This window comes from Erythrolamprus reginae, chromosome 3 (genome assembly GCF_031021105.1).
Source record: "Erythrolamprus reginae isolate rEryReg1 chromosome 3, rEryReg1.hap1, whole genome shotgun sequence".
NCBI classification, from domain to species: Eukaryota; Metazoa; Chordata; class Lepidosauria; order Squamata; family Dipsadidae; genus Erythrolamprus; species Erythrolamprus reginae.
In genome coordinates this window covers 66405023-66417969 of record NC_091952.1, presented here as the reverse complement: position 1 = coordinate 66417969, position 12947 = coordinate 66405023, and the positions used below count along the sequence as shown (strand labels likewise).

General features: G+C 38.6%; 1 protein-coding gene across 1 annotated transcript in view; it reads left to right on the top strand.

Moving 5' to 3' along the window:
• The window catches only part of PTPN22 (protein tyrosine phosphatase non-receptor type 22), a 46817-nt gene that overhangs the window by 8719 nt on the left and 25151 nt on the right, over window positions 1-12947 (top strand). Inside the window, exons 3-5 of the mRNA XM_070748925.1 lie at window positions 7921-8029; window positions 10926-11002; window positions 12708-12803. Coding sequence (XP_070605026.1) covers window positions 7921-8029; window positions 10926-11002; window positions 12708-12803 — 282 coding nt within the window. The remainder of the gene's footprint in view (window positions 1-7920; window positions 8030-10925; window positions 11003-12707; window positions 12804-12947) is intronic.

Below are 12947 nucleotides of genomic sequence, written 5' to 3'. Positions count from 1 at the left end.
TGGAACCCACATTGCATATCAGACATTAATACAATCGAAAGAGTTCAGAAATATTTCACAAGAAGAGTCTTTTACTCCTCCACTCAAAACAAAATACCTTATTCCACGAGACTAAAAACACTGGGATTAGTCAATTTACAACTATATATCGAAATGTCCTTCCTGTTAATGGCTACGTCACCTTCAACTGCAGCAATACATTAGTATGTAATAGATTCAATCTAAATGTAAACCGCTCCAAACTCAACTGCAGAAAATACGACTTCAGCAATAGAGTGATCAATGCCTGCAATGCACTACCTGACTCTGTGGTTTCTTCCCCAAACCCCAAAAACTTTAATCTTAGACTGTTTTCAGTCGACCTCTCTCCATTTCTAAGAGGTCTGTAAGGGGCGTACATAAGCCAGGGTGCGACAGCAGATTGTGCTGTACTGCAGGCCACTGTAGCTGACTGTAGATCTGTAGGTCAGTGATTCAAATCTCATCACCGGCTCAAGGTTGACTCAGCCTTCCATCCTTCCGAGGTGGGTAAAATGAGGGCCCAGATTGTGGGGGCAATATGGTGACTCTGTTAAGCGCACTACTGTGCCTATGGTTCCTGTCCTACTGTCCTATTGTCCTCTTTTATCATTACTTTTTTCTTATGTTTATACAAACTATTACTATCCTATACATGTTTGAGAAATAAATAAAATTAATTAATAAATATCCATAACCTTCCAATACCCCTGTTTACTTCAGCCACTTTTATGTGTGTTTGTTTTCTAAAAAATTGTGTCATCCAGAGGTGATTCCTAGAATTTTGAGTCAATACTGGCTTTGCTGAGTGGGAATTTCAGGTAGCTGTGATTAACGAGGGAGAAGACTTATATAAGCTATCTTTTAAACCATATGGGAGAAGCATTTTTATGGTTGTACTTAGAAAACCCTAGATATTCAGACAATCAGTTTCCCCATCAAGTTGTAATCTCATTATTTAATGCTAAAATAGCAGTTGAAACAGGAAATAGGTGCTATTTTTGGACATGAACTAATTGTTATGTGGCACTTGCATTACATACCGTGGAATCCTTTTGTCTTGGGGAGCTTAAAATAAACCAAAAATACATTTGTAAACCTAGAAGACAGGCTAAAATGATGGTGATCAAATAATTCTGTTTAAGTGCAGCTTAATATATTTTATTCAGTATAGTATTTGGAAATATATATATTTTTGTTTAGCTATAGTACATGCATACAGGCTTATATTCTAACATATGGGTGCTTCAAAATAGGATTTAATTGTGAAGTTCACTCCTTTATAGTATTTATCTGTCATTTATTCACCCCTTTCTTTCTCATCCATTTTTTTCCATACCACAGAAAGTCCAGTAAGGAGGGCATCTTAGAAGATTTGTTTGTGCTAGAATTATATTTTACATAATTGAATGAAATAGCCTCTGTATACATGAATGTTTGTCATCTAGAATTCTAAGCAATAGTTGGGCTGCAAGGGAGTTAAGCTTGAACAAGTGTAAACTCAAAGGAATATGGTACTCTAGAACAGGGGTATTCAACCTTGGCAACTTTAAGACTTGTGGACTTCAACTTCCAGAATTCCTCAGCTGGCTGAGGAGTTGTAGTCCACAAGCAGGGGTGGGCTACTGCCTGGATGGGTGGGGGGGGGGGACACAGTGGGGTAGCGAAAATGGAGTTCCACCCCAAAGCACCCAATTTGCACTGAAAGATGTTGAAAGAAAATGCAGGGCATCCTGCAGAAACCACGCCCATAGTGTGGTAGTAAAAATTTTGGTAGCCCTTCATCGTCCACAAGTCTTAAAGTTGCCAAGGTTGGGGAGCCCTGCTCTAGGCCACATTGTTTGATGGTGCCAACCCTATAAAAAAAAGACATTGAAATTCTAGAGAAAGTGCAGAAGAGAGCAACCAGAATAATAAAGCGACTGGAAACTAAAACATACGAGGAAAGTTTGCAGGAATTGGGCATGGATAGTCTAGAGAAGTGGAAGTCCAGGGGGGACATGATAGCAGTCTTCAAATAATTGAGGGGCTGCCACAGAGAGGAGGGGGTCACATTGTTTTCCAAAGCACCAGAAGGCCAGACAAGGAGCAACAGATGGAAGCTGACCAAGGAGATATTCAACCTGGAAATAAGGAGGAACTGTCTGATGGTGAGAGCAATCAACCAGTGGAAGAGCTTGCCTGCGGAGGTGGTGAACGCTCCAATATTAGGGAATTTCATGAAGAAATTGCACTGCCATTTGTCTGGGGTGGTATCGGGGATCCTGCACTAGCAGGGGGTTGGACTAGAAACATAGAAGACTGACGGCAGAAAAAGACCTCATGATCCATCTAGTCTGCCCTTATACTATTTTTTATATTTTATCTTAGGATGGATCTATGTTTATCCCAGGCATGTTTAAATTCAGTTACTGTGGATTTATCAACCACGTCTGTTGGAATTTTGTTCCAAGGATCTACTACTCTTTCAGTAAAATAATATTTTCTCATGTTGCTTTTGATCTTTCCCCCAACTAACTTCAGATTGTGTCCCCTTGTTCTTGTGTTCACTTTCCTTTTAAAAACACTTCCCTACTGGACCTTGTTTAACCCTTTAATATATTTAAATGTTTCGATCATGTCCCCCCTTTTCCTTCTGTCCTCCAGACTATACAGATTGAGTTCATTAAGTCTTTCCTGATACGTTTTATGCTTAAGACCTTCCACCATTCTTGTAGCCCGTCTTTGGACCCGTTCAATTTTGTCAATATCTTTTTGTAGGTGAGGTCTCCAGAACTGAACACAGTATTCCAAATGTGGTCTCACCAGCATTCTATATAGCGGGATCATAATCTCCCTCTTCCTGCTTGTTATACCTCTAGCTATGCAGCCAAGCATCCTACTTGCTTTCCCTACCGCCTGACTGCACTGTTCACCCATTTTGAGACTGTCAGAAATCACTACCCCTAAATCCTTTTCTTTTGAAGTATTTGCTAACACAGAACTGCCAATACAATACTCAGATTGAGGATTCCTTTTCCCCAAGTGCATTATTTTACATTTGGAAACATTAAACTGCAGTTTCCATTGCTTTGACCATTTATCTAGTAAAGCTAAATCATTTACCATATTACAGACGCCTCCAGGAATATCAACCCTATTGCACACTTTAGAGTCATCGGCAAATAGGCAAGCGGCTACAAGACCTACAAGGTCCCTACAAGACCTATTGGAAGACCTACAAAGTCCCTTCCAATAAATACAAAAATAAAAAAAATCTGAATTTTTAGAATGATTCAGCACTCTAGGCCAGTGCTTCCTTAGCCATGGCTAAAGTTGGCCGTGGGATCAACATATCTGGAAGACTCTCTTGTGGGGAGATCTGTGCTAGGAGCTGCATCCATCAAGCTATTTTTTAAAACAATTAATACATGCATACTTGGGGACTGGATTTTCTTCCTCCACCTCTCTCTATAAGAACACTCATTTTCCTTAAAGCAAATGTATGTATGGTTCATTAACTATACATAAAATAAAATAGTAACAACAAACTGGCTGTGGAAAAAAAGTCATTCACATTTGTCTTAGAAGACCATATGCAAAATCCCTTCCTGTCCAGCTGCACCGAGTTATGGTTCACTGTCAGTAGAGCTGGTAAAAAAATGGGTGGGGCCAGTGGACTAAAGAAATATCTGCAGTGGTTTTAAAGATATACTGATAATAATAAATTTATTGTCATTGTCAAAACAACGAATTGTCATTGGCAACGAAAGTCGTGTGACACCCAGAGACCAGTCCCACCATACATAAAATTAGAATAGGTAAATTTAAAAATAGAATAAAAAATATAATAAAATGTCGCCCCACTACAAATTCCCCACCCTAAACCACTCCACATGACACATGACCAATCTACATGACAAACCGAGTAATATTGTCCAACGGCTCACTGATGGTGACCCTTTAGTTCGTTGTTAAGTGCGAGTATAGCTCTGGGATAAAAACTATTCAGGAAACGTGTGGTTAGAGTTCTAGTTGTTCTGTATCTTCTGCCAGAAGGAAACAGCATTGGACCCTGTCCGTTAAAATGCTCTCCAACAAATATTCTTCCCCCTCTTCTGCCTCCTTGCATAAAAGTTGTTTCTCTCTATATATAATATTGTATCTCAGAGAAAGAAGGCATCATCAAGTTGTAAAATGTTTATGACACTGAAAGAACCAGGTGATAAATGCAGTGTCAGTTAGAAAAACAGCATACTTGAAGATCTGGTTGCAATACGACTGAAAGATTTGAATTGGCAAACTTTCTTTAATTACAATAATAATAATAATAATAATAATAATAATAATAATAATAATAATAATAATTTATTAGATTTGTATGCTGCCCCTCTCCGAAGACTCGGGGCGGCTCACAACAATAATAAAAAACAATATTATAGCGAAACAAATCTAATATTAAAAAAGAAGCATATAAAACCCTATCATATTTAAAAAAACAAACAACACATACATACCAAACATAATATATAAAAAAGCCTGGGGGAAAGGTATCTCAACTCCCCCATGCCTGGGGGTATAGGTGGGTCTTGAGTAGTTTACAAAAGACAAGGAGGGTGGGGGCAGTTCTAATCTCCGGGGAGAGTTGATTCCAGAGGGCCGGGGCCACTACAGAGAAGGCTCTTCCCCTGGGGCCTGCCAAATGACATTGTTTAGTCGACGGGATCTGGAGAAGGCCAACTCTGTGGGACCTTATTGGTTGCTGGGATTCATGCGGTAGCAGGCGATTCCATAGGTACTCTGGTCCAATGCCATGTAAGGCTTTAAAGGTCATAACCAACACTTTGAATTGTGACTGGAAATTGATCGGCAGCCAATGCAGGCCACGGAGTGTTGTAGAAACATGGGCGAATCTGGGAAGCCCCACGATGGCTCTCACAGCCGCGTTCTGCACGATCTGAAGTTTCCGAACACTTTTCAAAGGTAGGTGCAGGTAGAGTGCTGTACTGCAGGCCACTGAAGCTGACTTGTAGATCTGAAGATCAGCGGTTCAAATCTCATCACCGGCTCAAGGTTGACTCAGCCTCGCATCCTTACGAGGTGGGTAAAATGAGGACCCGGATTGTGGGGGCAATAGCCTAGCTCTGTTAAAAAAGTGCTATTGCTAACATGTTGTAAGCCGCCCTGATGAACATCTTGAAAAGGATTCACTTCAGATTTCACCTGTGAACATCTCCAGCTGGGCAATTCTTCTTCTGCTGTGCCTTTTTCTTTTTGTTCCGGGAAACTAATAGTCAATTACTTTTCTTCATGTGAGTAGTCTTATGAGTAGTGAATAGTGGATGTGCATGCACATATATTTTATATGTACATGCTTGTATTTAGTTCAGTAGGACCGTTGGACCCATTTTTCGCCCTCTCCAGATTTCAGAAGTTTTCATGAAGGCTAGGAAGGGCAAGAACAGTCTTCCCCTGCCCTCCAGAAGGCTGAAAATCAGCTGGTTAGTGCACATAGGCCAAAGTCTTCTGTGCCCTCAGATATGGCTTTGCGTCCCACCTATGGCATACATGCCATAGGTTCGCCATCACGGGTATAGGACTTCTTCCCTGTGCTCTCCTATAGTTCAATTCCTATTACTACCATTGCCTCCTCAGTAGTTCCTTCATTTGTCCGGATCAGTTTCTTTTTAAAAAATCACCAAAAATAGGAAAATTGAAGGCAAGTACTAAGCTTGGTTGTCTCAAGCGTCTTGGTACAAGCATAATTTCATGATGAGACTCATTTGAAAGAAGCATAGGCTAATCTATTAGGAATGTTTGTGTTTAAAGGCTTTCGTCTCACTTAAGGAATTGGACTAAAAATCTCTGAGACTTTTCCAGATTTCTGAATCAGTGCTTCCCATCAGATTGTGCAAATCACTATCTCTGAATAAACTTTTGACTAATCCGTGTTTCTATTTTCTCCCTTTGAGTGCCTCAGCACATCTATCTGTCTCAACTTGTCTTGTCTAGAGAAAAATGTGATGTTCAGATCTTCAGTCCCTGGCCAATTTGACCTACAGACATGAATGGATATAAATGCAGCAGCAAGAACTGAACTGAACTGTGATCACCCCCACTGATTCATTAATATGAATCTGGAAGTCTTTCTTGTTCTTTTTCTTAATTCCATTTATATATGAGTAGCTTTGTTGCTTTGAAATGAGATGGGCAGCAAACAAATTTTTTAAAAGTAGTAATTATCTGTTTACTAAGTAATTCCCAATCCATCAAAACATCAAAGAAACTATCATAATCAAATAACAATAAAAAGGAAAAAGAAAAAAAAGTAATGAAAACTACTGAAGTATTCATTGAAAGGTAGGACATTGTACTAGATAATTTTATGTATTACACTTAGGTCAGATCGAAGACAGCAAAGTTCTAAGTTGTCTAGGTCCAAAATTTCAAGTCTGCTAGCATAAGATATTATACTTGTGAAATATTTTTGGACTCATTCAATTGTATTAATTTCTAATATGTAGAGCGGGTTCCAGACAGATGAGCTGTATGTATTCTAGCTCATCTGTCTGGCAAAAGGTTTGTGTGGTCTAGCAAAAGTTTTGTATGCCCTAGTTTGCAGTTCAATATTACCAGAGAAGAAGCTACGCAAGATTAGGTTAACAACTATTAATGCCTTTTTGGCAAGGCTGTTACAGTGATAATAATATACAGTGATCGGGGTGGGCTACTGCCCGGACAGGGGGGAACGCAATGGCATAGCAAAATTGGAGCTCCACCCCAGAGCACCCAATTTGCACTGAAAGATGCTGAAAGAAAATGTAAAGAGAAAAGTTGAGGTTATAAAAAGACAATATATTACATATGTTTATAAGGTCGGGAGTATGATTTCATTCCTCTTTTAAAAAAGCAAAATCCAAAGAACATTTGAAATAATACATGTAATCAATTAGAAAAATCCCATGGCTGGGCTACTAGTTCTGTAAAATCCAGGTTGCCCTATAGATGGCAGTGACAGATCTTATTTTCTTTGTCTTTGGTGTCATCTAGGGCTGGGACTCAGTTATATTATAACCTTCAACTTACAATAAAGATAACAAACAAGCAGAAATGTTTTATGCTTTTCCTTAACATATTTCAAATGTGACATACAGAAAATAACCTTCATGTGTATTCTTTTTTCTATTTATAAAGCATGAAAATTGTTGATGAGTTGGGCAGCTCTAAATGAAGAAAAAAAAGCTTGGAAAAGTTTAACCTTTTGTTACCTGAAATGAGTGCATCTCTTTTTTACATGTTGCTTTTATAGGAAATGCAAGTCAACCGCATTTCAGTTATTACTTATGAATTGTAAAGCTATTCATAAATTTTATTTTCTTACTGGAAAGCATCCCATTAAAATTAGCCATAAGGACTCACACAGTGAAAATAATTTCTGAATTTCTGAGAAAATATTTCCCCTCCTAAACATAGTGGCTACAAGACCAGAACTGATCCAGCTCTGGCAACGTGGCACTTTTAATTTGTTGGGTGCAATTTCCAGAATTCTCAGCCATTATGGTCATTACTATATATTTAATTGTAGATGCATAAAAATGTTGTGTTGCGTGGCATTTAGTTACAATTGTGTAGAGGAAAGATTTTCATATTTTCCAGTGTACCTGAGCTAAATGTTATTCCTCCACATCATACCTTTGCAACTAATGCGTATTCGTATAGGAAGCCACATCAAAAATGCATTTGCCTGATCTATGTAGGATACTTGATCAGCACATAAAATTTCCATTCTGACAAAGAACTCCCCAGCAAAACCTTGAGGGCTGTTTAGTTCTTACTGTGGTTATATCAGGAAGTAATGAGAAATGCAGGTCTGTAATATTGTTGACAGGTTTTCTATAATTATTCTTTATGATTTAACCACAGAAACTGAAGCGGCAATCAGTAACCTATAGAGCAGAGAAAATTTACCCAACAACTGTTTCTGAGAGACCTGAAAATAGCAGCAAAAATCGATATAAAGACATCTTACCATGTAAGCTATAAATTAACACAGTTATTATGCTGCCTTTGTTGTTCCAGTTTATATATAAATGGGTTTGTGTGCATTTGGAGCATGAAATCATGCAAGGATGATGGTAGTCATAGAAGGCCAGGTGATGGATATAGCATTGCAGTGCAAATTTCGCCCCTTTTGTACTTATGTGTAATGTATCTGCCTCATGCCAGTTTGAAGTGCCTCACTTCGGCCTGACATCCTGTGGATACTATTACTCCTTGGTAACCTATAATATAATGTGAATAAATTGGATTCTAAATTACAGCAATCGATAGAAGGAATGTTTCCTGACAATTTATCCCCTGCTTTCCTTGCTAAAATTATCTAGATACAACTTCATCACGATGCAGCAGTTGTGGCATAGGACTAGGAGTTGGGACACTCAGATTTTAGTGCATCCTTAGCCATAGAAATTTATTGAAATATTAATTTAGGCTAACACCTCTCTCTTTGAGTCCAAATTTCTCACACAGTTGTGAGGCAAAATTTGGAGGAGATATTATAGATACCACCTTTATTTAAATGAAAGACTGGGTATAATTTTAATAAATTTTAATAAGATTATCTCCAGGACCGCCTTCTGCTGCACGAATCCCAGCAACCAGTTAGGTCCCACAGAATGGGCCTCCTCCGGGTCCCGTCAACTAAACAATGTCGTTTGGCGGGGCCCAGGGAAAGAGCCTTCTCTGTGGCGGCCCCGGCCCTCTGGAACCAACTCCCCCCAGAGATGAGAATTGCCCCCACCCTCCTTAAGCTCCTTAAAACCCATCTCTGCCGTCAGGCATGGGGGAACTGAGATATTCTTTCTCCCTAGGCTTCTACAATTTATGCATGCTATGTTTGTATGTATGATTGGTTTTATAACAAGGTTTTTTAGCTGTTTTAGTATTGGATAGTCACATGCTGTTTTTACCACTGTTGTTAGCCGCCCTGAGTCCACGGAGAGGGGCGGCATACAAATCCAATAAATAAAAAGAAAATAAAGAAAATAAACAAGCAGAACAGGAAATGAGAATTGCACCTAACTGGATAGTTTATTGGGGTAAGGCAGTGTTCTTTCCATGATCTGGAAAGATCAGAATATTTCTGATTCCAAGTCAATCTATGTGTATTCTCCTAATTTGGACATTCCCTGCATAGATTTTGGTTGCAAGATAAAACAGATACAGACCCCAATCACATCATGACATCCATGCCACTGCTAAATGATTATTGATATTTCCCAGAACATCTTCCGCATAGAACTATGAGACACTGTTCTCATGAGTCATAAATGCTGAATCCCCTTTTAAAATTTGTAATCAAAAACTCCTCCTACTTCCTCACACATCTTCCACATAGCCTGCTCTGAACTTTAAGGAGACAGAGAATATACAGTGATACCTCGTCTTACAAACGCCTCGTCATACAAACTTTTCGAGATACAAACCCAGGGTTTAAGATTTCTTTGCCTCTTCTTACAAACTATTTTCACCTTACAAACCCACTTCCGCCTCTGGGATGCCCCGCCTCCAGACTTCCGTTGCCAGCGAAGCACCTGTTTTTGTGCTGCTGGGATTCCCCTAAGGCTCCCCTCTATGGGAATCCCCACCTCTGGACTTCCGTGTTTTTGTGATGCTGCAGGGGAATCCCAGCAGGGGAATCCAGCAGCGCAAAAATGGGCGCTTCACTGGCAACGGAAGTCTGGAGGTAGGGTTTCCCAGTGAGGGGAGCCTCAGTGAAATCGCAGCATCGCAAAAACACAGAGGTCCGGAGGTGGGGTTTCGAGGACTTCGGTGTTTTTGCAATGCTGCAATTTCACTGATGCTCCCTTCGCTGGGAAACCCCACCTCCAGACTTCCGTTGCCAGCAAAGCGCAACGGAAGTCCAAAGGTGGGGTTTCCCATGGAGGGGAGCCTCAGGGGAATCCCAGCAGCGCAAAAATGGGCGCTTCGGCTGGCAAAAGGGGTGAATTTTGGGCTTGCACGCATTAATTGTTTTTCCATTGATTTCTATGGAAAACATTGTTTCGTCTTACAAACTTTTCACCTTAAGAACCTCGTCCCGGAACCAATTAAGTTTGTAAGACAAGGTATCACCGTATACTGTTATTGTACTGATCCATGGTCTCCCCTTCCATGCTTGCATTAGGCATACCAATTTATATGATTAACATTTAAAATTAAACTGATATTTTCAGCTGTGAGACTTTTCAGTATTCAGGGGTTATTTTCATGCACATATTTTCTTAATTGTCAACAATAACTCCACAGGTTTTGAACACAGACCAAATAATATAGCCATGGCCCCTCCCATGACATCATTGTGTCAATGCTATTTCCTTTTTAATTAAAAATATGGACCATGGTTTAAAAACGAGTGCCTTTCTATTTTCTATAGGCCATAGTTGCAGGATCCAAGATTCATCTTCCGTCCCATGCAAGAATAGAGAAATCTTCAATTTGCACAAACAGATATTTGGAATCAGGATATGTAGGATACATCTCATCTGTAAAGATTTATTTCCACATTCAATTTTATTGGGGAAGTGATGGATAGCATTAAGGAAACCAAAAGCAGAACATTTTGCTAATACGCAAAAAAGAAGAAATTGAAATGTTTGGCCAGTGATACCATAGGTTTTTTTAGTGTATAAGAAGTACTACCGGCTATACAGTATTGCTTTTTGCATTGTGGCACAGCTAGAAAATGTGGGGCTTCTTTTAATTTTCTAAATTAGTTAATTATATATCTTCAATTAAAAAAAAATACTTGAAATGCTTGTACAATTGGATTTGTGCTGGACAAAGGCAACGTCATTCTTCCGTTTAATAGATTCTTTGTTACCTAAGGAAGAAAACAATTGTTTCTTTTGTCCTTTCTCCACCCTCAGATGACCATACCAGAGTGAAGCTCTCTTTCATCACATCAGATAAAGACTCTGATTACATCAATGCAAATTTTATCAAGGTACAAAGGTCAAGCATTTGACAATCCTGTTCCCATTAGCATGAGATTTTAATATACAGTATTGTTATTTTGTGATTGCATTTATATTTTATTTTTCTTCTAGGCCGTATGGATTCATGCATTTTATCATTGTGACAATCCTGTTGCCCTTATTAGGCTGAGATCATAAACCTTATGGCAGAGTAGAGATGTTATCCCTTAATCCGGAACCGCCTGCTACCACACGAATCCCAGCGACCGATAAGGTCCCACAGAGTTGGCCTTCTCCGGGTCCCGTCGACTAAACAATATAATTTGGTGGGCCCCAGGGGAAGAGCCTTCTCTGTGGCGGCCCCGGCCCTCTGGAACCAACTCCCCCTGGAGATTAGAATTGCCCCCACCCTTCCTGTCTTTCGTAAACTACTCAAGACTCATTTATGCCGCCAGGCATGGGGGAGTTGAGATATTCCTTCCCCCTAGGCCATTATAAGTTATGCATGGTATGTTTGTGTGTATGTTTGGTTTTATAATAAGGATTTTTAGTTGTTTCATTATTGGATTGTCACATGCTGTTTTTATCATTGTTGTTAGCCGCCCCGAGTCTACGGAGAGGGGCGGCATACAAATAAATAAAATAATAATATAATATAATATAATATAATATAATATAATATAATATGTAATGTAATGTAATGTAATGTAATGTAATGTAATGTAATGTAATGTAATGTAATGTAATGTAATGTAATATAATATAATATAATATAATATAATAAAATAATAAGCAAGCAGAAATTTCCACACAATCATGAATCGACTGTCAGCTGAAGCCACACTAGCTTTTCTGATTTCAAAATGCTAATAATACACAAGGATCAGTGTTCACCTTCTAGCTAATCAAGACTCGAATACAAACAAATGTCATACAATAAATGACTGCCTCAAGTTACTACAACTTACGGAACGCAATCACAACTCCCCCCCCCCCCATCTTTGTGCAAAAGAAGCATTAAATAAATTGCTAGGCACCTCCCTTGCTGGACATATTTCCAAAATCTATTGGTTTTTTTTTTTGGATTCTTAGCAAAATTAAGAAATAAAAATTGAATGGTTGTTATAAAGTATCAGTAAAACCCCATTGCCCCCATTCTTCTGCTTCGTTTAAAAGGTTCTTGCTGATGTCAAAATTAGCCTGATGGAAAATTTGCTTTCCTTAGAAACTGTAATCAAGTTATAATCGCTGCTGTGATAAAAAAAGACGTAAACATAGAATCTGAAGTGGAAAGTTTGGGAATAACACAATTTCTGCATTCAAGTCCTAAAATCTTCTAAATTTTACATTGTCTGTATTATTCTAGATTCTGCTTTATAGCACAGATTTTCCTCATTGGATATAATGTCTGTTTGATATCTTGTTCCAGAACATCTATCACATACTCATCTGAGAATGATGAAAGCTGTAAAAGAACTGTAGTTATTACCGTGGTAGAGATGATTGCTATTAAAGTGGTACCACTTGCGAAAATACTTTCAGATTTTTTCCCCATTTGATTTCAATTCAATTAATTCAATTCATCTCAATTTCCCATTTTAAATGTTCTTCAAAAGGCTAATGTGGCAGCTTATTTTAAAACTTCATAATATTGTAAAATTCTAAAGTGGATTAGATTTGAATGCTTTTTAATGTTTTTACATAAGCCTATGTTATATTTATTTCCTTTTTTAGGGTGTATATGAGCCAAGAACCTACATTGCTACCCAGGGTCCACTTTCCACAACTGTTGTGGATTTCTGGAGGATGATTTGGGAATATAAAATCTTGGTAGGAGGTTTATCATTGCTGTCTGTTAATTGTTATTTGATTTTAAAATAAGATATTTATCTGGATCTCTATCCGATTTTATTGTCAATTATCTGCATCATGCCTCATATAATAAATAATTGAGGTATTATTTGTTTTTAAGAA